The sequence below is a fragment of the Anolis sagrei genome, chromosome Y (genome assembly GCF_037176765.1).
Source record: "Anolis sagrei isolate rAnoSag1 chromosome Y, rAnoSag1.mat, whole genome shotgun sequence".
NCBI lineage: Eukaryota > Metazoa > Chordata > Lepidosauria > Squamata > Dactyloidae > Anolis > Anolis sagrei.
In genome coordinates this window covers 24,031,878-24,058,938 of record NC_090035.1, presented here as the reverse complement: position 1 = coordinate 24,058,938, position 27,061 = coordinate 24,031,878, and the positions used below count along the sequence as shown (strand labels likewise).

At 43.9% G+C, this 27,061-nt stretch overlaps 1 protein-coding gene across 1 annotated transcript in view; it reads left to right on the top strand.

Moving 5' to 3' along the window:
* The first annotated feature begins 978 nt into the window (after nucleotides 1–978).
* LOC137095421 (E3 ubiquitin-protein ligase RBBP6-like) overlaps nucleotides 979–27,061 on the top strand; it is a 37,197-nt gene continuing 11,114 nt past the window's right edge. Inside the window, exons 1-15 of the mRNA XM_067462081.1 lie at nucleotides 979–1,627; nucleotides 6,305–6,404; nucleotides 9,489–9,525; nucleotides 17,706–17,750; nucleotides 19,925–20,013; nucleotides 20,146–20,242; nucleotides 21,492–21,631; nucleotides 22,282–22,454; nucleotides 23,169–23,272; nucleotides 23,569–23,894; nucleotides 24,623–24,722; nucleotides 24,812–24,890; nucleotides 24,976–25,033; nucleotides 25,828–26,205; nucleotides 26,508–26,609. Of these exons, the coding sequence (XP_067318182.1) occupies nucleotides 1,462–1,627; nucleotides 6,305–6,404; nucleotides 9,489–9,525; nucleotides 17,706–17,750; nucleotides 19,925–20,013; nucleotides 20,146–20,242; nucleotides 21,492–21,631; nucleotides 22,282–22,454; nucleotides 23,169–23,272; nucleotides 23,569–23,894; nucleotides 24,623–24,722; nucleotides 24,812–24,890; nucleotides 24,976–25,033; nucleotides 25,828–26,205; nucleotides 26,508–26,609 (1,994 nt within the window). The 5' untranslated portion in view covers nucleotides 979–1,461. The remainder of the gene's footprint in view (nucleotides 1,628–6,304; nucleotides 6,405–9,488; nucleotides 9,526–17,705; nucleotides 17,751–19,924; nucleotides 20,014–20,145; nucleotides 20,243–21,491; nucleotides 21,632–22,281; nucleotides 22,455–23,168; nucleotides 23,273–23,568; nucleotides 23,895–24,622; nucleotides 24,723–24,811; nucleotides 24,891–24,975; nucleotides 25,034–25,827; nucleotides 26,206–26,507; nucleotides 26,610–27,061) is intronic.

Here is a 27,061-nt window from a genome sequence, read left to right as displayed (position 1 = left end):
TTTCTCCTTAAGCTCCGCCCACCTCCTCTTCTGCCTTGTCACCATGGCAACCTATCTCTCACAGCTAGGCCATGGCAACCCATGTAAAACATAAATACAGTTTAAACACAGTATAATAAACACTTTATAATAAACATTTCTCTACAATAATTAATAAACAATTTCTACAATAACCATTCAATATTTACTATCGTCTCATCATCAAAAACATGATCTAGATTCGTCATCCATTATTCCGTTCTAATGTTCATTAACCAATAATTGCACTAATTATTCGAACGCCTGCTCAAACACCCAGGTCTTCACTTTCCTGCGGAATACCATTAGAGATGGTGCTAGTCTAATGTCCATAGGAAGGGTGTTCCACAGCCAAGGAGCCACCACCAAGAAGGCCCTATCTCTCGTCCCTGCCAGCCGTGCTTGAGAAGCAGGCGGGATCGAGAGCAGGGCCTCCCCGGAAGATCTCAAAGTCCTGATGGGTTCATAGGCAGAGATGCGGTTGGATAGGTAGCTTAATATTAATAACGTTAAACCCCAACAATTAATAAAAGAAAGTTTTAAAAAGTGTCTAATATCTCTCGATATATAACGTCAGCTCAAAAATAAAACTTAAATCCTACTTTCCCGTTTAGAAGAAAAAACAACAAACAAACGTTTAAGTTCTGCCCCTTTAAGAGAGGCTCCTCCCCCTCGCTTTGAGAGATGAGAGAGAGAGAGAGGTCACGTGCCTCCTTCCGCCTTTATATATATTTTTTCTCCTCCCACGAGAAGGGAGGGAGTGAAGGAGCAAAGGCGGAAGAGCGGCCGTGCCTTTTCGCCTCCCTCCGCGAGTTTTGTCATAATGCGCAGGGGTGGGTCACGTGGTGGGATGCCGACGGCAGGTTGGGAGGGGTTGGTTGGTTGGTGGCTGCGCAACGGCGGCGCAGGCGCACTCCCGCCCCACCTGCGTCGCGCGCATGCCCAGTCCCTCGCCTGCCCGCCCAGGGTGAGGAACTGCGCACGCGCAGTAGAGGAGTGAGGGGGCGGAGCCGTTGCCGTCGACGACGCTTGCTTCCTTGCTTGCTGTTACTGCGAGTTCCGTCGTCCGTTGCCGGCCCCTGCGGTTCCCGGTCGGGAAGTCCCGTCGGAGATTGAGGAGGCGACGAAAGGGCGACGTTTCGTTGAGATTGTTGAGAAGAAGAGGAAGGCGAGAGGAGAGAAAGGAGAGGAGAGGCCGAAAGAGGCGGGCGCCATGATGGAGGCCTAACAGGCCCAACAGGCCCCTCAGGGATTTGGACGGCGGCGACGAGGAGGAGGCCTCTGAAAGGAGAAGCGAGCGAGAAAGAGGGAGGGAGCGGCCGAGGGAGAGAGGCCTAGGCCGCCGCCCCCGCGCCCCTCCGGGCCCGGGCAGCGGCGGCGGCCCCTGCGGCCTCGCCGCCATTTCCTCCTCCTCCTCCTTCCTTCGCCTCTACCGCCGCCATCATGTCCTGCGTCCACTACAAGTTCTCCTCCAAGCTCAACTACGATACGGTCACCTTCGACGGGCTCCACATCTCGCTCTGCGACCTCAAGCGGCAGATCATGGGCCGCGAGAAGCTCAAGGCCGCCGACTGCGACCTCCAGATCACCAACGCCCAGACCAAGGAAGGTCCGTCCGGGCAGGGGAGGGGGGAAGGAAGGAAGCTCTCGAGGAGAGCCATAGCAGCTGCCAGTCGAGCTAAAGTCACCTTGACCCTCATAAAGGGCCCAGTCCAATCTAAGAGTGGACTCTTAGAGTAGGCCGCATCAACACTACTACGACTACTGTTACAATAATAATAATATTTGGGAGGGACTCCAGTTGGGAGGATGGCCAGGTTGGGTTTTGTGTCTTGAGAGAGAACCTCCCCTCCTCTAGCCATCAGACTGCCAATAAAGGTAAAGCCACCTTGATTCCCCCCCCCCTAAAGGATCCACTCCAAACTAAGAGTGAACTCTTAGAGTAGACCACATGTACACAACAATACTAATACTAGGGAAGGACTCCAGTTGGAAGGACACCCAGGTTGGGCTTTGTGTCCTGAGAGAGACCCTCCCCTCCTCCAGCCATCACAGCAGCCAGTCGAGTTAAAGCCACCTTGACCCCCATAAAGAATCCAGTCCAGTCTAAGAATGGACACTTAAGAGTAGGCCGCATCTACACTGCAATAATAATAATAATAATAGTAATAATTGGGAAGGACTCCAGTTGGAAGGACACCCAGGTTGGGCTTTGTGTCCTGAGAGAGACCCCCCCCTCCTCCAGCCATCACACCTGCCAGTCGAGTTAAACCCACCTTGACCCCCATAAAGAATCCAGTCCAGTCTAAGAATGGACACTTGGAGTAGGCCGCATCTACACTGCTTTAATAATAATAATTGGGAAGGACTCCAGTTGGAAGGACAGCCAGGTTAAGGTTTGTGTCCTGAGAGAGAGACCCGTCTCTTCTCCAGCCATCACAGCCATCAAGGTAAAGACACTTTGACCCCCCAATCTAAGAGTGGACTCTTAGAGTAGGCTGCACCTACACTACAACAACAACAGCAATAATAATGTGATTGACACATGGTACAATGCCTAAAGACCTTGGCCTGTACTTAAAAACAATCAGCACTGAGAAAATCACCACCTGTCAGCTGCAAAAGGCCACCCTGCTTGGATCTGCATGCATTATTTGCCGATACATCACACAGTCCTAGACACTTGGGAATTGTCTGATGTGTGATCAAATGTAAAAGCCAGCACAGCAATCTTGTTTGCTGTGTACTAATCTTGTTGTGTATCAAATAATAATAATAACAGGGAGGGACTCCAGTTGAAAGTACAACTGGGTTGGGATTTGCATTCTGAGAAGACCCTCCTCTCCTCCATATTGGAAGCCATAGAGCAGAGGTTCTCAACCTTGGGTTCCCAGATGTTTTTGGCCTTCAGCTCCCAGAAATCTTGACAGCTGGTAAAGTGGCTGGGATTTCTGGGAGTTGTAGGCCAAAACCATATGGGGACCCCAGGTTGAGAACCACTGCCCTAGAGGATGGAGCCATGACAGCTGACAGTCAAAGTAAAGACACCTTGACCCCCATAAAGGATCCAGAGATGAGGCCTACTCTTAGAGTAGGCCTCATCTTGTCCCCCGAAGGATACAGTAAATATAAGGAGGCATCGTGGGCACACATCTCTTTCCTGCGGACAAGACTCCAAAGTCAAACTTACGTTGTCGCTTGGAATGTTTGTTGTTAAGAATGTTTATTATTTGTGTTTAAAATCCTCATCCAGTGATGTACTTTATCTGTGTAGTTAATTTCATCAAAGAAATCTGTGGTTACATGTTCTGTTAACACCAGAAGTGCTGAAGTTTCTTTCACCATCTTGTTATGTTTTTTTTTCTTCATTTTGAAGTGAGTTGTGTGCTCTGGTCTCCTACATACTAGCATATATGATGCGGACCTATATTGAGTATTCAAAAGACTGGATCAGGATCTTGTGACTCTTAACAACATTTCTCCCTGTTACATCCTGCTGTTGAAGTTTTAAAGGAAGGGATTATGTTCTGAGGGTCTAAAAAGTTGACAAGGTGGATATTTGCCTCACAAAATTATATTGCCGAGAAATCCTTCTTTACATCAGAGAAAAAAGGAAGTACGATGGTGACAATAGTGGTGATTATAGCCCTACTGGTAGTCAGTGTGTCAGTAGGAATGTATGTAAACAGAGTTGTTATGGCAGGATGCGCCATTCCAGGGCATGGACTCCTGACACATCTGCCTGAGGCATTCTGCACTTCTTAGGTACTTTTAACATGGCTAATACTCTCTGATGGCCTATTCATATTTTAATTGGTGTAAAATCTCATCACCTGATGGCGGGGCATATGTTGCTAGGCCAAAATACACTCTTAATTAAATTCTTGTTTTTTAAGATTTTACTATAACTTTATGACCCTCCACAGGCGAAGTGCTTTGTAAAAATATGCGTGAACACACTACAGCAACTGGATTTCACCAGTTTCCACAATGGTATATGATAGAGCTTGTGGATAATCTGTTTGATCATCCCAAAATGTATAAAGAACCATTACCCCTATCAGTAGACCTTAGTCTTTAGGAATAGAAACATTGTATTAACAAAGGTTCACAAAAGGTTGTGCTCATTCTCACATTTTGATGGAAGAAGCTGAATAGAATTGCCTTTCTCAAAAAACACATATACTTTGGTGGCGGAGATGGTGTTTGCTCTGCATGCCTGCACCTTGTGTAAGTGAAGTTCCTTTAGGTTTCCCTATGTGAACATCTAGATTTTCAGCCTTGGTCTTTAAGGAATAAATCTTCATTTTAAATAGTTAGCCATCGTAGTCTCTTTCAGCAGTCACAATTATTTGTTTGCGATAATTTCATAGTTACCTTTGTTGTTTTGTTGTCAAGTATTTCACATTTTATGATTGTAATTGCTTTTGGAAGTAGACCCCCGACCCAGTCTATGACATTTCGTTCAGTAGTCTCCAACTCTTCGTGACCTCATGGACCAACCCACGCCAGAGCTCCCTGTCGGCCGTCACAACCCCCAGCTCCTTCAAGGTCAGTCCAGTCACTTCAAGGATGCCATCCATCCATCCATCTTGCCCTTGGTCAGCCCCTCTTCCTTTAACCTTCCACCTCCCCCAGCATAATTGTCTTCTCCAGGCTTTGCTGTCTCCTCATGATGTGGCCAAAGTACTTCAACTTTGTCTCTAGCATCCTTCCCTCCAATGAGCAGTCGGGCTTTGTTTCCTGGAGGATGGACTAGTTGGATCTTCTCGCAGTCCAAGGCACTCTCAGCAGTTTCCTCCAGCACCACAGCTCCAAAGCATCTATCTTCCTTCGCTCAGCCTTCCCTAAGGTCCAGCTCTCACATCTGTAGGTTACTACAGGGAATACCATGGCTTTGACTATGCGGATCTTTGTTGCCAGTGTGATGTCTCTACTCTTTACGATTTTATCGAGACTGGACATTGCTCTCCTCCCAAGAAGTAAGCGTCTTCTGATTTCCTGGCCACAGTCTGCATCTGCAGTAATCTTTGCACCTAGAAATACAAAGTCTGTCACGGCCTCCACATTTTCTCCCTCTATTTTCCAGTTGTCAATCATTCTTGTTGCCATAATCTTGGTTTTTTTGACGTTTAGCTGCAACCCAGCTTTTGCGCTTTCTTCTTTCACCTTGATTTGAAGGCTCCTCAGCTCCTCCTTGCTTTCGGCCATCAGAGTGGTGTCATCTGCATATCTGAGGTTGTTAATGTTTCTTCCAGCAATTTTCACCCCAGCTTTGCATTCATCAAGGCCCGCACATCGCATGACATTTAGAGATGTTTAATCACACTTCTCATTTTGAAACTCTTTTACTTGTTCCATTTCAAAGGTTAATGGTAGTTATTTATATCCATCTGTGTGGAGTGAGAAACCCCACTGATATGCCTTAATTGTGAACTTTTCTGTTATAGGTATTTCTTGCATGATTTTTTTTAAATAATTAAAATAATTAATATTTTAAAATTAAGAGCTCTAATTTTTTAAAAACTTCATCTCCCTTAGTTATTAATTTGGTTGTTGATAATTAAACTTGGTAGGCACATGCTATCATTGAAGTTAATGGCTGAATTGAAGCAATGCCTTCTAGTAGATATGTTGAACAAAAGGAAACTTATTGAATATGCCCTATATCTTATATGCACTTTTACTTTTCATGTGGTAGAATATTGTGTTCTGCCCAGCATTTTCTCTACCCTCATACTTCTCATATCAGTAGGCTGTGGGTATATATAAATATATAGCTTACCTTTCCTATAAAAGTATTTGTTCAAGGTTGCTCATCTTGAAATATCTATAAATTAGAAACTTACAATTAAACGTGACAGTTCATTTAATTTAAAACACATAAAATATTTTATTAAGAAAGAAATAACCACACTCTACAGATCAGAAACCTGTTTGAATCAGAAGATCTTCACCTGCTAGTGGAAAGTGAGAAAAATAGGGCAAGCTTGGCTTCTCAGGTAAGCAAAGCAATCTTTGTCCCCTAAGTGAGACTGGAGCTGATTTGAAATAGACACTACCATATTCTCCAGCATCTTGCCCAAGGAAATGATATAGGAGAAATTGATCAGTAAGATACAATTGAGCTAGGACTTTTTAAGGCAGGTGTCACTGCTATCTCTTTTAACTATGGCATCACCTTCCTACTGTCCTTCATAATCCCAGTGTTTTGGGACTGTATGTCTTATTGGGGGGAATTAATATATCAGATTTTTATTTACTCTGAACTCTATCTCCTTTTCAGAATATACTGATGATAATTCCCTGATTCCCAAGAACTCGTCTGTTATTGTCAGAAGAATTCCTATCGGTGGAGTAAAGTGTACAAGTAAAACATATGTCATGTAAGTATCTGTATCTGGCTTGCTTCTTATTTGCCTTTTGTATTTCTTTTGCAGATTTTATTGAGTGCAGAGCACAGGCTTTATAAAATAAAATAAATCTGTGGCTACTGAGTGTTGATTCACACACAGTTAAAGGAGTTTTCATTTTCCAACATACTTTGCTCCTCTTAGTAGCTATTTTCATTGTTTAAGTGGTTCAGGTTCATTGGAATAACTAATCCTGGGAATATAAATAGGTTCATTGATGTACCACATTTCAGTTGTACATGTACAGAATGGGCTCTGGGTCACTGTAGCAATGGGAGCACATCTGTTACATAACTGGCTCAGCACAGTTCAGTTTTGGCGGGCCAGGCACATTCCAGAAGAGTGGGGTGGTAGGAAAGAGAAAGAGTAGCAGAGTAGGTCAGCTAATATTTCAATGGGCATAGGAAAATGCCTTCTTTATTCTAAGATAGTTCTGCTCTAGATCCCTTGTCTGTGTGTTCATTATTGCCTCACAATGATTAGCAATGCAATACATGAATGGCTGTGGGGGTGTATATTTGAGAAAGGGGGAATGCACACATGTACTAAAGGAGTGGTCTTGGGCAACCTCGCACTTGAAGCTAATAGACTTCTACAGCTCTAGATGTGAATAAGTCAGAGCAGTGGTAGTACTTGCCTGCTATGTGCTGCCTTATATGTGACAGCTTGTAAGATTTAAATCAATTCCTTCTTTAAAAAAAAAAAAAAGCAGCAACATTTAGAAGTAATGTTTCATCTGTCATCTCCCCAACCACAAATTCCACAGGAGCCCAGCTGCGGTGCAGAGGTGATAGTCCCATCCAATGACACTCCATGGCAGTCATGTCCTCATATATGCTTCCTCATATATGGTGGGGGCATTTGCCTCTGGGACTATAAGCACGTGATACAGCCAGCGGTAGAAAAACAAGACCTTTGCACTCCCATTAAAATGGAGCTGCTGCCAATGTGTGGTTTACTGCCTGTGCCTTGTGTTTTAACTACTAAGGACAGCAAATGGAGCAAAAACCTGCTTAGTATTTCCAGTTGCCCTTATGGTGGAAAATAAGGCCTTTAAAAGATAATACGAGGCAAGCTTATTTTTTCATTGGGTATCTGCAGTCCATTAGACTGTGACAAGGACGCTTCTATAGAGTGTTTTCCCTAAATTAAATGATTAGTACCAGATAGATTAAAACCACTCAATGGGAATGTATTACATTAACACTTATGTAAGTTGTGTTGACTCAGTGGCTGGATTTGAGTTTACAGTAACAAGTGGATATTAGGCCTTTCAGTACTAGTAAGCGCATGTAGGACCCCATTCCCAGTTCAGTCAGAAACCATGATTTCATTGTGAGTCCTGGACTTGCTGCATGTTCTCCTGACTCTTGATGTGGCAAAAAAAAAAAAAAGCCAATTGGATTTTGGCCTGTATCAATAGGAGCATAATGTCTAGATCTAGGGAAGTAATGCTACCTCTATTCTGCCTTGGTTAGACCACACCTGGAATATTGTGGCCAATTCTGGGAACCACAATTGAAGAGAGATATTGACAAGCTGGAATGTGTCCAGAGGAGGGCGACTAAAATGATCAAGGGTCTGGGGAACAAGCCCTATGAAGAGCGGCTTAAAGAGCTGGGCATGTTTAACGTGAAGAAGAGAAGGCTGAGAGGAGATATGATAGCCATGTATAAATATGTGAGAGGAAGTCAGAGGGAGGAGGGAGCAAGCTTATTTTCTGCTTCCCTGGAGACTAGGACACAGGACAGTGGCTTCAAACTACAAGAAAGGAGATTCCATATGAACATGAGGAAGAACTTCCTGTGAGAGCCGTTCAGCAGTGGAACTCTCTACACTTTGGAAGCTTTTAAACAGAGTCTGGATGGCCATCTGTTGGGAGTGCTTTGAATGCAATATTCCTGCTTCTAGGCAGGGGGTTGGACTGGATGGCCCATGAGGTCTCTTACAACTCTGTGATTCTATGATTCTTTTCTTCCATGGCCTAAAGGAAGTTTCAAATAAAATACAATTCCCCAGGAATATAAACTGTGGCTAGTGTGAAAATACCATACATTCAAATTGCAGTTTCAGATAGTGATATGTTTTCACTAAGGGAATGTGACAATTACCTCGAAAATATCGTATTTTTTCAGGACATATTTTTATTTAGAAGTATAAATTGTTGGTATTGTAAGTGCATTTTAGTCATCTTTCATTGGGCCACAAATTCTGGTCCTCTAGTAGCTGCTATCATCTTCAGTTGTGTGCCAGAGATCTGGCTGCAGGAATCTCTTGTCCTGAGTAAGCCAACATTTTCACAGGGAAGATGGAAGTTTTTAATACATAATATTTATTTATTTATTTATTTATTTACTTTGCTTATATACCGCTGTATCTCAAACCCGAAGGCGACTCACAGCGGTTCACAAACAGTAGAAACAGTAGAAACAGCAGTGGTTCCATACAACATATAACAATTGACTTAACACATTATCCATAAATTACCAATAAATATTCAAAACTTCTTTATTATTAGTGTGAGTAAACATGACCTTTTTTCTTTATGGCAGAACTTATAAATTACACAGAACCCCAGAAACTCCTTTCAGGTGATATCTCTGACCATGGTTGCCCCTTTTGCCTGAGGTTCCTTATGCTGCAGGACATTTCCTCCTTGCCAGGCGACTTTCCTTATTCACAGACGGCGTTGGACTTGACATCTTTGGAGAAACCTGTGCATGTTAAATCTCTATGGATTTATTATTGTTTTTCAAAAAGCCAGTAAGATGAAGAACTCAAAGTGCTGTGCAACCATCATGAAACATGGAGTATACAATATTAATATGCAGTCTTCATGTTGATCGTAAAGGAAGTTGGTAGAGTGATACTTGTAGATGATGGGAGCTCAGTGCCACATATCTGTAGGACCAGGGCCATGGTTATCTGACTTTGTAAGGGGTGTTTATTTCTTTACCTACTATACCCCTGTACCATTGGTGTCCTTGGTGGAAGCGCTTTCTTTTGTGTCATGTGCATTGCCCTCCTTCTGATAGTCTCTTTATTTTCACTTTCTAGAAGTCGAACTGAACCAGTGAGTGGACCTTCAAAAGCAGTATGTAAAAACACAATCACACTTTTTTCTTCTACACATTGTGCTTAATTTTTAAACCATAATGTGGCAATAAACTACATTTCTAAATGCTAATTTTGATTAATTTCCTATGGCAGCATTGATACTGTGACTATATTGTATTCTGATTCAGTATAGTAAAATGAGCAATGCAGATCATTTTAATGTGGATAATAACACTTGTGCCAAGTGACACACTGTATTGCATATTGCTTGCTAGATTATTTCCTGTATGACTCCGTGTTGTACAGAATGCCGTATGATCATTTATAGATCATGTAAGTTGGGGTTTGCATTACTGAACGTGATTGCCTTGTTCTACATCTGTGTGTCTCTAGTTAGTAGCTGTATGTTTGTATAGGTTGTTGTGTGCTTTTTGTTTTCTTGAAATAAAAAACATTTGGAGTGTATCCTTTTTTTTTGCCACTATCATATTGTATCACTTAGCTTTCGTTCTTAATACTTCCCTTATTGGTTTTTGAAACATAATCAGAAACCTCATTGTTGTTATACTTTTTCTCCCTCTTAACTTGGAATTCAAGTACATGCTTAAGCATCCAGGGCATTTTGTGCAGCTAAATGTACATTCAAATATGCAACTATGTTCACATGATTTCCATGAAGAGAGGGCACTGCTTTCCTGAGGTTCTGCTGTTCCTTCCATTTTTCTCCGAGCAAACACTTTTTAGCTGAATTATTCATAATGGGCGACATAATGTGAGAAATATTTAGACCTAACAGCCTAGCTGTTTGTCTTCCTATCTCTCTGAGAAATCCACTTAAGACCAGCTCAGTTTTTTTTACTCATGGCCTGACCATCCTGAAAGCCTTAAGTTTTATTTTTCTATTGGATGCCCTAGACATCATTCCTTTGTACAGTTAGAAGGGCAGGTTTTTCCTTTCACTCGTGTTCATTAATTTTGGTACATAGTAACATGACTGTGTGCTGTTCAGAATGGCTTTGCTTAATTCAAAACCTTGAAATAGACTCTTAATGGATGTTTAGAATTATAGCTTTACTCCTCTTTTTTGTCCTTGTTAAGTGTGGCTGGTTTCCATTTCCATAGCCAGTGGAGCTCCTTAAACAGAAGGATTGACCTCTCTCTGTAATGGGCCCCCGTTAACATCCTGGTTGCTGCCCATTGGACCAATTGAAATTTCCGAGCCGTTTTCAAGGGCAGCCCCACGTAGAGCGCATTGCAGTAATCCAGTCTAGAGGTGACTAAGGCATGGACCACCCTGGCTAGATCAGCCTTAGCGAGGTACGGGCGCAGCTGGCGCACAAGTCTCAGTTGTGCAAAAGCCCTCCCGGCCACCGCCGACGCCTGAGCCTCAAGCGTGAGCGATGAGTCCAGGAGGACTCCCAAGCTACGGACCTGTGGCTTCAGGGGGAGTGTAACCTCATCCAACACAGGTTGCCACCCTATACCCCGGTCTGGTTTGCGATAGACCAGGAGGACCTCTGTCTTGTCGGGATTGATCTTCAGCTTGTTCGTCCTCATCCAGATGGACACAGCGGCCAGGCACTCGTCTAGCACCCGAGAGGCCTCCTTGGAATTAGGTGGAAAAGAGTAGTAGAGTTGTGTGTCATCTGCGTAGAGATGGCACCCAACTCCAAAACTCCGGATGACCTCTCCCAGCGATTTCATGTAGATGTTAAAAAGCATGGGAGATAAAATAGAGCCTTGCGGGACCCCACAGGTCCAGGGGTCCAGGGCAGGCATCTCCCAGCTTTACCATCTGGGTTCGTCCCTCCAGGAAGGACCGGAGCCACGACAGAACCGTGCCCCCAAGGCCCATCCCAGAGAGCCGACCCAGAAGGATACCATGATCGATGGTATTGAAAGCCGCTGAGATGTCCAAGAGGACCAGTAGGGTTACACTCCCCCTGTCCAGTCCTCTAAGGAGGTCATCCACCAAGGCGACCAAGGCTGTCTCGGTGCCATGACCAGGCCTGAAACCAGACTGTGCCCGATCCAGGTAATTGATGTCATCCAGGAAGCCCTGGAGCTGGAGGGTGACCACCCGCTCCAGCACCTTACCCAAAAAAGGAAGGTTGGAAATCGGTCTGTAATTGTTCAGCACCGTAGAGTCAAGGGACGACTTTTTTAGGAGTGGGCGAACCACAGCCTGTTTCAAGTTAGATGGAAAAATCCCTTGCTCCAACGATGCGTTAATGATCAACACAAACCAATTAACCAACCCCTCCTTGGCAGATTTGATAAGCCAGGATGGGCAAGGGTCTAGAGCCGAAGTGGTCGCCCTCACAGCCCCAATAACCTCCTCCACGGTCTCAGGAAGAACAAGCCAAAAAGAATCCCGCAAAATTGGACAAGCAGATGCCTCCGTCACCTCCTCTGGCACTGCGATGAAATTGGAGTCGAGCTCAAGATGTATCTGGGCAACCTTGCCTGCAAAATGGTGTGCAAAATCGCAACACCGAGCTGCTGGGTCGTCAGAGATCCCGTCCACCGCAGGTGGGTGAAGGAGCTCCCCGACAACCCGAAACAGCTCTGATGACCTATTTGTTGCAGACGCTATCCGGGCGGTCGTGAAAGATTCCCTGGCCGCCCGTATAGCCACGGAGTATGCCTTAAGAGAGGCCTTAGCCCGTGCTTGATCAGACACGTCCCGAGATTTCCTCCACTTGCGCTCTAGCCCCGTTCTTGTATGCTTCATCACAGCCAACTCCTCGGTAAACCAAGGAGACGGCCTGTCATGACGCAACGAGATGGGGCGTTCGGGAGCGATCGTGTCTATCGCCCTGGACATCTCCCTATTATAAAGGTCGACCAAGGCGTCAACAGGGTCGCCAGGTTCCATGGCAGGAAGAACCCCAAGATTCCTCAGGAATCCATCCGGATCCATCAGTCTCCTGGGGCAGACCATCTTAATTTGTCCTCCACCCCTGCGAAGGTTGGGGGTCACAGCGAGCCTAAAGCTGACCAGATAGTGATCAGACCATGACACTGGAAGGATGTTTTGTTCTTCCACTCTGATCATTCCACTGTCCGCCACAAAAACTAGGTCAAGAGTATGTCCAGCCTGATGGGTGGGTCCTGATATAATTTGTGACAGTCCTATAGTCGTCATGGCGGCCATAAAATCCTGAGCTGCGCCAGACAAAGAGGTCTCAGCATGTATGTTAAAATCTCCCAACACCACCAAGCGCTGGGAGATCAGGGCCGAATTAGAGACCACCTCCGCTAGCTCAGACAGGAAAGCTACTGGGTCGCGGGGTGGGCGGTACACCAGCAGAAACCCCACACTGTCATGGTTCCCCACCCTCAGGTGGACACACTCAAACCCAGGTGCTTGCGGTACAGCGCATCTGGCCACGGCGATGGATTGCCGAAAGACCACTGCGACCCCTCCTCCCCACCCCCCTTGTCTGGCCTCCTGATGCACCCCGAAACCCGGTGGGCACAGCTGGGTGAGATTTACTCCCCCCAGCTCATCCAACCAGGTTTCCGTGATGCATGCCAGATCCGCTCTCTCATCCAGAATAAAGTCCTGAATGGCAGAGGTCTTACCGTTAACGGATCTGGCATTGATCAGCAGGACCTTAAGACCGAGGGGACTGCCATGGTACCTACCACTTCCTACCTTCTCCAGGGTCGCAAGAACTCTGTTGCGCGTCTCCCTGGGATAATGGTGACCCACAAGTCTCCTCCCCCACACGACTTGGATGGTGCCCACCTCCTCAGCCCCTCCCCCTACCTGGTTAGAACCTGTGGCTAGTCAACTCTCGGAAGAGGTAAGGCTGGATTACAATCTCCCTTGGATGTTAGATAGGGATGCTTCCGATGATGGAGTGGACGGAGAGTTTTATAGCCTGCCTTTGATGAAAACTGCTTCTGGTTTTAGGAGCCCCAAACCAGAATTAATAAATAAGATGATTTTTTTAAAGCTAGACTTCATTCTTTGTTCAGAGGCAGTCCTTTTCTGTTTGCATAACTATAAACAGACTACATATTCTAGAACATATAAATGTTATATGTACTGGCCATTTTCATAGATTTTTCAATTTGGGATGTGTTTTTTAACAGCTGTCTTGCAAACAGCTCCAGAAGTCTTACCATCCCATACATTTTTACCAGTCTGGCTGCTCATGTGTACAAACACTGCTGATGCCTGACATGCTAATAGGAGAGAGAAATGCTTTTGTAAAACGTTGCTGCTTAGTCAACCATGAGGCATTTATTTACAACTTGCTGGGCTGTTTCAAGGTTGCTGAAAAGCTAGGTGCGCTTCTCCTAGAAGTTCTTAATGGAGCCAAATGAAATCATCCCACTGCCTGCCATAAGCTGACTCACCCAGATGACAAACCCAGGTAGAACCTGGTGGAAATTCTGCTTGAAGCAGAAACTCTGTTCATGAAACAAACACACACACACATACATTCTTACTGGGAATTGAGGCTTCATGGTTCTCCAACATGATCTAAAATGTAAAGAGCCCAGTTCTTAGAATCTCCAGACTGAGCTGATTGAAATTAAATGAAGGATAGGGACTAGGGTAACAATCTCATAGAAACTACGTAAAATACTGATTTTGTGCTTTCAGGGTGTAAATGCAAGTCTTTAGTCATTCCCTCTGTCTAGTACCTCTTTTGACATCCAGTCAAGAGAGGGCTTCTCTGTGTGGAGGCCTGGCATTGTTCAGGTTCTTGGCAAAGCCTCTTTCTGCAGTCTGTTTGCCAAGAGCATGTGCTGCTTTCCCTGCCCAGAAAGAGCGGGTGTCCATCGTGCAGTGCTCTCAAGACTGCACTGAACTTTGAAGCAGAGAGGCCTGTCTTCCCTGCTTTGGGTCAGTGTGCGGCAAGGCCTGACATCTACCTCATGGGCTGAACAATTGGATGTAGCTCTATGCCACGTTTTGTCTTTTTCAAAGGGCAGCTGCTTAAGAAGTCCCCTTTCATCCTGTGGTACAACCAGCAGGCAAGACTACATAAGAATTGGCTGTGAGCCACAATTTAATCTGCCTAGTGAGTCACGCCCAAATATGTGAATCCTTGTTCTTGGCTTATCTGATATCTTTTGTTTGTTATCCTCAAGCATGCACAAGGTTTGTTTGGGTTCCAAACTGCTTACAAACTGTCATTTTCATGTTTGAAATGATAGTTCAGTGCCAGACTGAAAGTGAAATCTATAATTTTGGAGAAGCACGTCAAGCAATTTGCTTTGGTGGGGGGGGGGGGGGGGCTTCATTTTTGGTTCATTGCCTGCTTTGGTTTTTTCTTCATCTTGTCCCCTCAATCAAGTTTCTCGAGTTAATACACTTATGGCTCAGTGTCTGTTGAATCTGCAGGGCTAGGCATTGTCTTTGTTCAGGCAACACTTCAGGAACTAAAATGATAAAAGGTCTGGAGAACAAACCCTATGAGGAGCGGCTTAAGGAGCTGGGCATGTTTAGCCTGAAGAAGAGAAGGCTGAGAGGAGATATGATAGCCATGTATAAATATGTGAGAGGAAGCCACAGGGAGGAGGGAGCAAGCTTGTTTTCTGCTTCCCTGGAGACTAGGATGCGGAAAAATGGCTTCAAACTACAAGAGAGGAGATTCCATCTGAACATGAGGAAGAACTTCCTGACTGTGAGAGTCGTTCAGCAGTGGAACTCTCTGCCCCGGAGTGTGGTGGAGGCTCCTTCTTTGGAAGCTTTTAAACAGAGGCTGGATGGCCATCTGTCAGGGGTGATTTGAATGCAATATTCCTGCTTCTTGGCAGGGGGTTGGACTGGATGGCCCATGAGGTCTCTTCCAACTCTTTGATTCTATGATTCTATGATATGTCTTTGATGTGCCATTCACTGTAGCCAGTACTGGGAGAAATCCTACATACCTAGTAATTGAAAGCAATTTAAAGTTGGGGCCAGAAACATTTGGAGTTAGCTTTGTTAGAATTTCCCCAGTTCAAGTGTTCCATCTGAATGTGGATGTACTGCGCAAATTAGTGATTTAGCCCTTTGCAAAAGTGAAGCAGATTATTAAATCACATATGACAAACATCAGCTGAAATGGATCACTTAAAGGCAGAAAGAGAAACAAGGTAAAAATCACAGGCGGATTAAAAATGCTTTGTGGCATTTCAAAGACCAGGATGTAATCTACGTGGGTTTCTCTTGCATCAGAGATAAGGTTTGGGTTGTGACCTCGGCAGTTCTTCTCATGAGAATCCTGTAGCATTGTGTCCATTGTGGTCCTGACACTAGGTCCTTTGCCTTGTATGGCTGCATACGTTGACAGCATGTTAAGACGAGCTGTTAACAGTCTCATTTGTCTGTTTATGTATTGCAGAAGGAAGGGGAGAGCCCTTTTCACAAATAAGTTACTCCTGTAAGGCTAAGTCTGTATATGTAGTACTGCTCCCTCATTCTTCCGAGCTACTGCATAGGTCTTTGCAGTAATGATAAAATGCATTGTGGCGATCTTCTGTTCAATGTTTCAGTGTTAGATTTCTGTATGATTCATATATGATAGTGACTGTTTCCCCTTCCTTTACATTTAAAAATATGTAATAGTGAAGTGTTTCATCTTCATTGTGGCTGGTGAGCTGTTCTGGAAGCATTTTGGGCTAAGCACCCAACATTCCTTTGTTAGTTTAGGCTGAGGCTGATCATATGGAGCCAGAGATGGAGGCCAGAACTCACTCTTTCAGTTTTCAGTGCTTAATCTATTTAAATTGCCACCATTCATCATATGGGAGCAAGTAGAATTTGATCATATAGCTATACTGGAGGACCAAGACATTTCTCTCAGGTTTTAAAAAATAACATTTTCTTTCATCTTTTTTTTTCTTTTATGGGGATCTTGTGCCTTTAAACCCAGCAATGTGGAGGGCTGGCTGTCGTTGAAGTCTTTGCATATGTTTATTAGGACTTTAGGATGGAAGTGTATGTTTTGTTGATGTGCTAGCTGGCAAACAGATGATAGTTGTGTGAAAGACCATAGAAAGATTGTGTGACACTACGTTACAGGACATTTAGACAGGTCTTACCAGAGGACAACCTTGTAGCCCTTTCAGAGTTACTTCCTTTCAGGATCCCCCCCCCCCCCCCCGACACCTTTATTTTCCTTTGAATAAAAAGTGGGGTGAATGTGCTCTTCTGGGAACCCCCACAACTAATGCGTTTATATAGGTACACTGTTCAATGTTTTTTAGAGTTGCAATTTTTCAATACCAGAAGTCGACTTCTGGCTGCTTTTAGGTTTGGGATTTTTTTTTTTCAATTGCTCTGCCCCTGGAGCCTTGCTGGAGAAAAGCTTTGCCCTGGACCCAGCACAGTTTCCCACCCCTGACTTCCCTTGTCCTTTGAAGCACCTTCAGGAGTTGACTTTGTGAGATCGCAGCTAGTCGAAGGGATTAGGAATTGCAAACCAACCTCCCTAAAGTTGTCGTATAACTACAGCTTATTGGATTCCTGGCTGTGACTGGCCCTCACTGCAAGATTTGATGAAATCTAGGGCTCAGCCTTAGGCTGGAAGAGTCTTAATCCTTTAAATATTTCCTGCTCGCTTGTAATGTGTGTGTGTTTTTAAAAAATATTTGCATTTCCTAATTCAGATATGACCATGTTTATGAAATGGGCTTCCAACTGTCATAAAGTCCCCAAAAGATGTGTACTTTTTTGAATACAGTGGTTTTTGTTTTAAAAAATTACTAATTGGAATCATTTCACCTACATTCATTTGTAGTACTTAATTTTCTTTTTCTGCTGTATCCCCTCTTTCTAAGCACCAGGCATTTAATTAGTACCTCAACACTGCTAATGGTTTTTCTCACATTAAATAATTTGTGAAATACACTTCCCCAACACAACAGCATGCTCTTATAAAAAAACAAAGGTATATATACTTTGGATGAAACTCTCTTATTTTGCTTTAAAAAAACAGCCCTGTTTACATTGATTGCAGAATGTGGAACAGAGGAGTTGGCTTTATTATACTCGCCCCCCTCCTAACTGAATGTTATTTATGCATGTATAAATACATCAGAAGGCCAAATTATAAGCAATTATTTGCGCAAAGGTTACTGCGGTTTGAAAAAAGGGCCTCTTTGTGGGGCTCCAATTCAGACTAGTTCTTGCCACTGCAGTAGAGGCTAAATATGTTGGCTGAGTTTTGATTGTGGAACTTGAATGTGTGTTTAATTTTTTATGAACAGATTGATGACTCTTCTGCATCTATTTCTCTGGCCCAGCTTACAAAGGTATATATAAATATATACGTATCTATTCTTGTCCGATATAGCCAAATGCATTGTTGCTTGCTTGGTATTTTTGAATGTTTTTTTATGCTGTGATTTTTAAATTTCTGGTTAATTTATGTCAACGTTGCAGAAATGTTTTAGTGAGACAACCCTGAGCCTAAGTGTTGGAAATATGTGTATCTTTATTGATAAACTATCCTGTAAAGAGTAGTTCCCAGTATGGGAAGATAGAAGGGGAGTGCCTTATCAGCCCCAACATAATGTTGCAGTTTTACTCATCTTCAAGACACGGAGAAGAACCACTTCCGAAGCTGTTTTTATTGTTTCTTTCAAACGTTAATTTTTCATTGGAAAAAAATAGCACAGTTTTAAAAGAAGAGTATTTTTAACCTTATTTATGGACTCCTAACATTGCTCTGCGCCACAGCCCCAATCGGGGCCATTTCCCTCTCCCACGGACAATATACACCATGGTTTGGGATTCTTCACTCGTAGCCAGTGCTAGAACAACAACACGTGTAACATAATCGGATGTACATACATTTGTAGTAGATAAAGTGGGCGATAGCCATGCGACTAATTTGTTTGAACACAAACGGTGTAATAAATGTATTTATAGGAATATACCAATGTGTTATGTGTGGCATATTGGCAACTGTGACCTTCTGAAACTGTTGTATCTGCCTTGTTTTGATATGAAACTGCTTGCATTTTCCTGCTCAATAATGTGTAACTGTTGGGGAAAGCACTAGTGATAACACCCATCGTCCGCAGAAGCAGCTGCTCTTTAAACAATTGAACTCAAAGCAGTGTTGGCTCACAATTCATTTGTCTTTCTCTTGCGAATGAAGACACGTTCCTTTTTCCTGCCAAACTGGGGAAACCTGATGGGCATTTATTTATAAATACAAAACCTTAGTTAAGTGAGTTAGCTGAAGTTTGGTTTTCCATTAGTGCTGTCCTTAAATTTGTCCTTGGTTCTGTAAGCTCATGTCAAGTTATTATTTTTTTTCTGAAATGTGAACACAGTGTCCAAGAGGTGTACAGTTCTAAGTCTCGGAGCGAACCTTAAGTATTTCTGACAGTATTTTCGTACTATAAAGCAGTGCAAAGCTGTAATTTCAGCCTCTTAAATGCAGACAGTTTTTGCATGGAGGAAATATGCTTTCACAGTTTTGTTTTGATTCCTATTGTGTATTAAATGCCATATTTGAATTTTGGTCTATTCCTACTAATGTTATTTTTTTCCTTGTTTCATCGGATGTGTTCTGTAAACCTGTTTGGGTTCAAACAAATTAGCTAAGTTATTGTAACACCGTAGTCCTCTGTAAATGTGAACAATTTCATAGATGTTAATCTGGATTGTTAAGAAAAGTGATGTATCTTAATTGACTGTTTAATAAAACGTTGAAACTAGCTGTTTGCTTTTGTGGATGAATGTGTAAAAGAAAGTGTGTGTGCCTGCTTTGGATGTTAGGTGCTTGACTTCCTGAACAGTCAGTTAGCAGCACCTTAGACTTGGTTTGTCTCTGCAATTTAGCGTCCGGAGAGCCATCTTTCTTTAGCATCTTAAAAGGACTGTCATCTGGAAAGCTGCGTTCTTGATTTGTGTGGCAGCTTTTCGATGGCGTTCCTGCATTTTTCCCTTTTAGGGGCATGTGACGTGGAAGAACAGAGCGGATCTCTTTCAGGATGACACTGTCCTCTTTAAACCAATTGAAGCGCAAGTGTGGCACCACTTTGCCGGCAAAGTGCCTTAAAAAACAGGGCTTTTTGGCACATCACTTTGGCAGAAAGGGACCTTTCCCCACACTTGACTCCAGGCCACCTAAATGTCGTAAGAAACTGGAGCAGTTACACAAGGCATTATGTAAGCCACCAAGAGAGCCTAAGGTTGAGAATGCCCCAGCCGCAGAAAAGGTTTTTTTCTTCTTCTCTTTCTTCCTCCTCCTCTTTTCAGCTCCCACTGGCAGGCACATAAAATAAACATCATGTAATGGCATAAGGACTCCCTGGAACATCTTCAGGACCATCTTGAGCTGTTTTTGAGACAACTCCAGTTAGCTTTTTGTGTGTGCTGCTCTTTACAGGATTGAATGAGTGGTGTTTGTCTTTGACTGAATGGACATAATTGTGTTTCTAATGTGTGTGTCACATGATTACCTATTGAACAGACCGCCAATCTGGCTGAAGCCAATGCTTCTGAAGAAGATAAAATTAAAGCTATGATGTCACAGTCTGGCCACGAATATGACCCTATCAAGTAAGTTTTCTTCATGCCATATGCAAAAACAGAACAAAATAGCTTATTTTGGAATAAAATTTACTTACATTTTAATCGAAGAAAAAAAAAACCTTGCCAAGATGCACACCTCTTTTCTCACACCTTTTTTAGTTACATGAAGAAAGCCCCAGGACCACCTCCGCCAACCTATACTTGCTTTCGCTGTGGAAAACCTGGTCATTATATAAAGATCTGCCCAACCAACGGGGTAAGGGCCTGATGCTGAAATAACATATGTTCATTTGCTGGCATTGTGTTAGCCTTTCGTTCCAATATGAGTGTAACTTATAATACAAAGGTTATGTTTCTTGTATTTGCGGGAAGCAATATCCTTCTAAATGAAGTTTTTTTGACAGCATTTTTGGCCAGGCTGAAATTGATGTGTTTGATATCTGTAGCATATTCTTCAGGGCCATTTTTCTATCTCTTGTCATATGATATGTATTTCTGATGCTGCAAGTCGTTTGATGCTGCAAGACCTTCTCATAGTGGCACCAGAGGTGCTTCAAGTGGCCAGCTTATGGTCAATGGACATGTAGCATAATGCCAAGTTCTTAAAAAAAAAAAACATGTTTTAAATGCATTTTAACTGTACCCTCAACTTGCTTCTGACACAATAACTAAATAAATATTAGGGCTGGGCAACCACGGAAAAATTTGTTTCTAAACTCGATTCGTTTTTAGGGGGGTTTTGCGTTTCGATTTTTAAAAGAATTCCGAAATTTTTCTTTAAAAAAGTTCGAAATTTCAGAAATTATGAAACAATTACGAAACAATAACGAATCGATTCGTTAATGGCGGACGCGACCGCGCAATACGCTAAAAAACCTCCAAATGGGACAGGGGGAACTTCTGAAGCTTCCCTCTCCCTCTGTTGTTGACTGTTGGTGTGATATTTATAATTTTTTTTCACTGATTAAACAAACAACAACTATAAAACTTGCACCAGACATGCGAAAATAATAACGAAACGATTTCAAAACGAATACGAAATGAATACGAAACAAATTGAAAAATTCGTTTTGATTTTAAGTTGCTCCTGAATGGTTCGTTATCGCTTCGTTATAAAAAAAATAACGAATTTTTAACGAATTACGAAATTAACGAACGAAACCGCCCAGCCCTAATAAATATGTCTAATTTCCAGTGAAGTGCTGGTGAAATCAGTCTGCTTATTCAATATGGAGTGCTAATGACACAGAAAAGTCATTTTAATGAAATTTGGACTCTCATTCATTCAGAGAACAAGAGAATTTTTTTTACCCTTCTGTTATCTCTCCCAGTTAAGAAATGAGCTGTCTTAAACAGCATTTTCTAAGCTGCAGTAGTACATAGATTAAAAAAATCGGTGAAAAAATGTACATTCCAAGAAAGCCAGATAATTTGAATGGGGTTTGTTTTGAAAAATGGACAAAAAATCTCTAATAGTTTACGTTTTTCCTTTCCCCACTTGACAGGACAAAAACTTTGAATCTACTCCCCGAATTAAAAAGAGCACTGGAATTCCGCGAAGCTTCATGATGGAGGTGCAAGACCCCAACACCAAGGGGGCCATGCTCACCAACACAGGGAAATATGCCATCCCAACCATCGATGCGTAAGTATCCGCTAAGCTTTGGGACACAAAGTGGGGCTAGCTTATGCGGATGGAAACTTTCAATATGTGGCTGCCATAAGAATAGATCAGGAAATCCCTGGATCTACAGCAAGTCGTTCTCTGTGTCACATCTTGCCAGGCTGCTTAAGTATTATTATTATTTTATTTCTATCCTCTTAGAATAGAAAAGTTATCCTCAAGATAGATAATACTACTAGTGAAGCCATACTTAAAATACTTCCCAGCTATTTCCTACAATCCTGCAGTGATTCCCCTTCTTTCCTTTCCTTACCATTTTAATTTGCGGAAGATTTTTTAGTCAGGACGGAACCGAGTCTCATACTCTGGACATACCATGTAACAACAAGACTTACTAGTTTTGCTAAGGTGGAAGATAATCAAGGAGATTGTCTCTTGACATTACAGGTGGGAGGAATCAATTAAGGGAGCTACAGCTTTGAAAGAAGAAGGGGATTGTGCATCTCTCTCTGAGAGTCACCATAAGTCAAAGCCAACTTGATAGCAATTGAACAAAAACAGTAGTCTGGATAGGGAAACCAACTTTTCATATATCCAACTACAAAAGCAAGCGGGCTGCACATTTAATGTTTTTATGAAGTTAATGTTGAGTTGGGATGCTTTCCTTTCAGTGAGGCCTATGCTATAGGGAAGAAAGAGAAGCCCCCTTTCCTTCCAGAGGAGCCCTCTTCTTCCTCAGAGGAAGATGACCCCATCCCAGACGAACTCCTGTGTCTCATCTGCAAAGACATCATGACAGATGCCGTGGTTATTCCCTGCTGTGGAAACAGCTACTGTGATGAATGTGAGTCCCGTTGCCTTTAACCTTCTCCTGATTCCATAGAAGAAAATAATAAAATAATTCATTCCCCTCTCCTTGCAGTTTGACGTGGGGTACAAGTGGATTATTGTTATTATTTGATACACAACAAGATTAGTACACAGCAAACAAGATTACTATGCTAGTTTTTGTATTGAACATATTGAACACTTCCTAAGTGTCTAGGACTGTGTGATGTATCGGCGAATAATGCATACAGAACCAAGAAGAATGGCCCTTTGCAGCTGACAGGTGCTGATTTTGTCAGCGCCAATTGTTTTTAAGGTCTTTAGGCACTGTACCCATTGTACTGATCACCACTGGGACCACCTTTACTGGCTTGTTTCAGAGTCTTTGCATTTCGATCTTTAAATCCTCGTATCGTGTCAGCTTTTCCAGTTGTATCTTGTCAATTCTGCTGTTTCCTGGGATTGCAACATCGATGACCCATACTTTTTTTTCCATGATCATGAAGTCAGGAGTATTGTGCTCCAAAACTCTACAGTCTGAATTCAGAAGTCCCATTATTATATTACTACTACTATTACTCCTCTTCCTCCTCTTCTTCAGACACAAGTTTTGACTGAGTTGTTCTCCCTATAGAGAGAATTGGAAACAGAATGTTGGTCTGATTAATGTTAATCAGTGTCCAGTATTCTGCAGAATGAGTATTTTACATATCTTTTAAACCACTTGCAGGTATCAGGACTGCGCTGCTAGAGTCGGAGGAGCACACCTGCCCAACTTGCCATCAGATAGATGTTTCACCAGATGCTTTAATTGCCAACAAGTTTTTACGACAGGTAACTTAACATCAACCTGTGCAAATGAGTCAGTTCACCTTTATTCTAAGCATTTGTTGGATTACCGTGTTTGTCCAGCTGGAAGGGCCCTGTTTAAAAAATATAGCAGAAAGGTGTTAGGGTTGGGCTAGTTTGTTCCCTTTGAGAGACTGATAGATGCCCCTCTGGACAACTGATGATGGGCCCAAATTCACCTGTGTGTTTTCATTCCTTTGTGGACCTCATCACTGATGGGGCTCAGGACATGTCTTGCTGTCTGGCGTGACTTCTTCTGCCTTGTGGTTCCTTCTTTGCAGGCCGTGAACAACTTCAAAAATGAAACTGGCTATACAAAGCGGCTGCGGAAACCAGCCCCACCCCTGAGGCCAGTGGTCCAACGGAGCCTGCCCTCTGCCCCTCGGCCCCTGGGGCCCCGGCAGCAAGACCCCCTCCTTGCCTCCTCCGCCCCAGCCAGCCTTCACCCAGCTGTGCCGTTGGCCCTTCCCTTGCCCTTGCCCCCAGGGCAGTTGGCCTCCACAGCAGGCACCTTGCCACTGAAGCAGTCTGTGGCCCCATTGCCCGGTGAGGTTTCTGCATCGCTAGCCTTGGCTCTTCACGCTGACAAACCTGATGGACCGTTCCGGTAAGTCAGTTGGTGCTGCAGAGCGTACTTCAGCCTTTGTTTCCAGCATATTCATGGCATGCCAGCTGATGCCAGCCATAGTGTCGTTCATAGGAATGCCTTTCCCAGCAGCACCAGTTAAACTATTACAGTAAACTGATTAGCATTAAACTAGGAAATGGAAAAGCCTCAGTGGGGGTGTGGGAAGCAGATAGTCCTGCATTATGGTGATGCTCCTCAGAACTGTCAGTTGGATAGGCTTTTGACCTAAGCCACAGCCTCAGAGGTTCCACAGAAGTGTTGGTAGCACAGAATCTTAGGAAAGGCTGTGCAAGCAGCCTTGCTTCTCGAAGCAAGTTTGATGTAAAACCGAGCTGGTCAGTGAAGTTTCCCATGTTCCTCATTTCACTCATCGAAAGCTCCAAAGCAAGGCAAATCATTGCCAGAGATGATGGACACACTGCACCTGCTTTGGTTGGGCTTTCCTTCCCATATAAGGTGAATTAATAGTCACAGGAAAGTAGTATGTTAGTAATAGCGCTTGGCTACGTGTGTGCACCTCACACTCTAGTTGTGAGCCTCCCAATTGTGATGTTCCCAAATTCATCAGCCTAACACCTTTAATACTTGAGGGAGTTGGTTTCTTCTGATACTTTTCCAGAGTAAAGGTACCTAAGAACTCTGTGTGAGAGGCTTTCTAGGCCCCGTTTTTGTTCCTGACCTGTCTGGTTTGCCTTGCTGTTCTGCAGGGAGGCTGATGGTATTGGGCCAGCCATGGCTCTCATGGCGGCTTCTGATCACCCGAAACCACTTTCCTCGCTGTCGATTAATACTGTTTTGGAGGAGAAGGTAAGCCTCGTTTCACAGCATAGAACTCCTTCTTGTATCTTACCACCACCATCATCAGCGTCTGATCCTTTTCCTTTTCCTCTTTGAAGGGCTACCAGGTTCCAGTGCTTGGGCAGCCCCTCTTGGGAGGGCAGCTGGGTCCTCATGGGCATTCCATTCCCTCTATGGGTAAGTGGCCTCCCATTCTCCCTGAATCTTGCATGCATTGACCCTTTGTTCTTTGCTCAAAGTTACCTTTTCCATTTCCATGTAGGTCAGCCAGTGAGACCCAACCCTCTTAGATCGGCAGGCAGCAGATCAGGCTGGGAGCCGTAAGTATAACATCAAATTGTCTTTTTCCTACTCTCATGTAGCAAGTTTAGAATATGATAAGCTTATTAAACCGATCTCTTTATGTGCTTAGAGAGGCTTTCTGGAATTTAGGGGTTTTGGTTTTAGGAGCCTGGAATTTGGGGATTTGGTTTTAGGAGGCATCACTTGCTGCTGAGAGGACTTAGTGGAATATATGATGGTAGCAAATGACACCTTAGCAAAGTGATCCTGTTTTATTTTTTATTTTTTGGAAACAGAGTTTTCAGTTATCAGATGTAGAAAGGGACAGGCTGTCAGGGGTAGATCTCACCAGCCTGGTTTTAGAATCCTAGAGCTGAAAAAAACTCCCAGGGACATCCGGTCCAACCCCCTTCTGCCAGGCAGGAAAAGCGCAATCAGATCATCCCCAATAGGTCGCCCGTATTGGGGAGCTCCACTGATCATTAGGTATTTCTAAAATCCCAGAAGCCAGAGTTGCAGTTTCAAGACAGATTGTTAAGAAAGGGAAGTTAAGAAGCTACATCAAGAAAGCAGAAAATTAGTGTGTGATACTACAAAGTGTGGAAGAGGAAAGTCAGCATTGAGAGCGAGGGTCTCTGGCTGGAGCCTTTCTTGGGGTGGTGCCTTTCTTGGTAATGTTGGTTAAATAGCACAGCCAAGGGAAAGGGGCCTAAAGGAGAGCCACGGAAGGACAGGCAGTGAGGCAGGATGGGCCGTGATGATGCCGTGTTGCATTCCTCTCTTGTGAGCCGGGCGTAACCCTCAGTGACAACATCTTTTTGGGTTTCTTTAGAAGTTCAAACCGAGGACGCCCGCATAATGACCGCACACAAAGGACCCAGGCCCCAACACTGCCAGCCTCGACACCGGTCTTTGTGCCCGTGCCTCCTCCTCCGCCGCCCCTCTATCCGCACCCCCCTCCCCCTCATGCACTGCCCCTCCCCCCAGGGGTCCCTCCCCCACAGTTTCCCCCACAATTCCCCCCGGGGCAGCCCCCTCCGGCTGGGTACGTGGTCCCTCCACCGGGATTCCCCCCAGCACCTGGCAACCTCTCGACCCCCTGGGTGCCAACTCCCGTGCCAACGGCTCACTCCAATGCCATCCCAACAACACAGGCTCCTCCCCTCTCTAGGGAGGAGTTTTACAGGGAGCAACGGAGGCTGAAAGAGGAGTAAGTATTTGGTGCTGGACCACGTTCCATTCCGTTCCATTCTGTTTCCTTCTCCTTCTGTTGTGTTGACCATTTGGGGATGTGAGCAGAAATGACATATAACACTAGGCTGCAAACATTGGTTGTTCACTCCCGCTGTAAACAGTAACCCTCGAGATTAAAACCTCGCCGCTGAGTCGCATGTTTTTTCTGTCACTTGCATGCCGTGTTGTCCGCTTTTCCACCTCGGTGTTGTTCATAGGAATGCTTTTTCCGGCAGCACCTGGTTGCTTGGCCTCACCCTGATTTCCTTATTTTAACAGGGAAAAGAAAAAATCAAAGCTCGATGAGTTTACAAATGATTTTGCTAAAGAACTAATGGAATATAAGAAAATCCAGAAAGAACGCAGGCGTTCTTACTCCCGGTAATTCTTTTTTCTTGCATCTGTGTGTTTAAGGAGGCAAAGGAGGGAGCCTGGCTCGGTCCCTACTTTGAGGAAGGCTTTTTTGTCATCTCAGTGCTCTTGGACACAAAGCGACGGAGGAGCAGGCGAGCAGTTGACCACCAGTGTGATCATAGGAGGGAAGCCTGGGGCCTGTATCGAGCCCCCAGATCCCTTTTTGTGGGAGCTCCAAGGCTCCTACAATCCTCTCCCTATTGGATGGGAGTTCAGAAATTGCTTTGCCCTCAACATGACCACTAATATCCCCTAAGGTCTCAGCAGGGTCATTTTGCTGTATTGGGGCCAATCTGCCAAGAAAACCCATGTTAGGGTCACCAAGCTGAAGACTCACAACAATCACAAGCATGTGACTGCAATCCCAAGAATAGTTGAATACGCAGAGCAAGTCACATAGGGTTTCATATGTTTTCTTC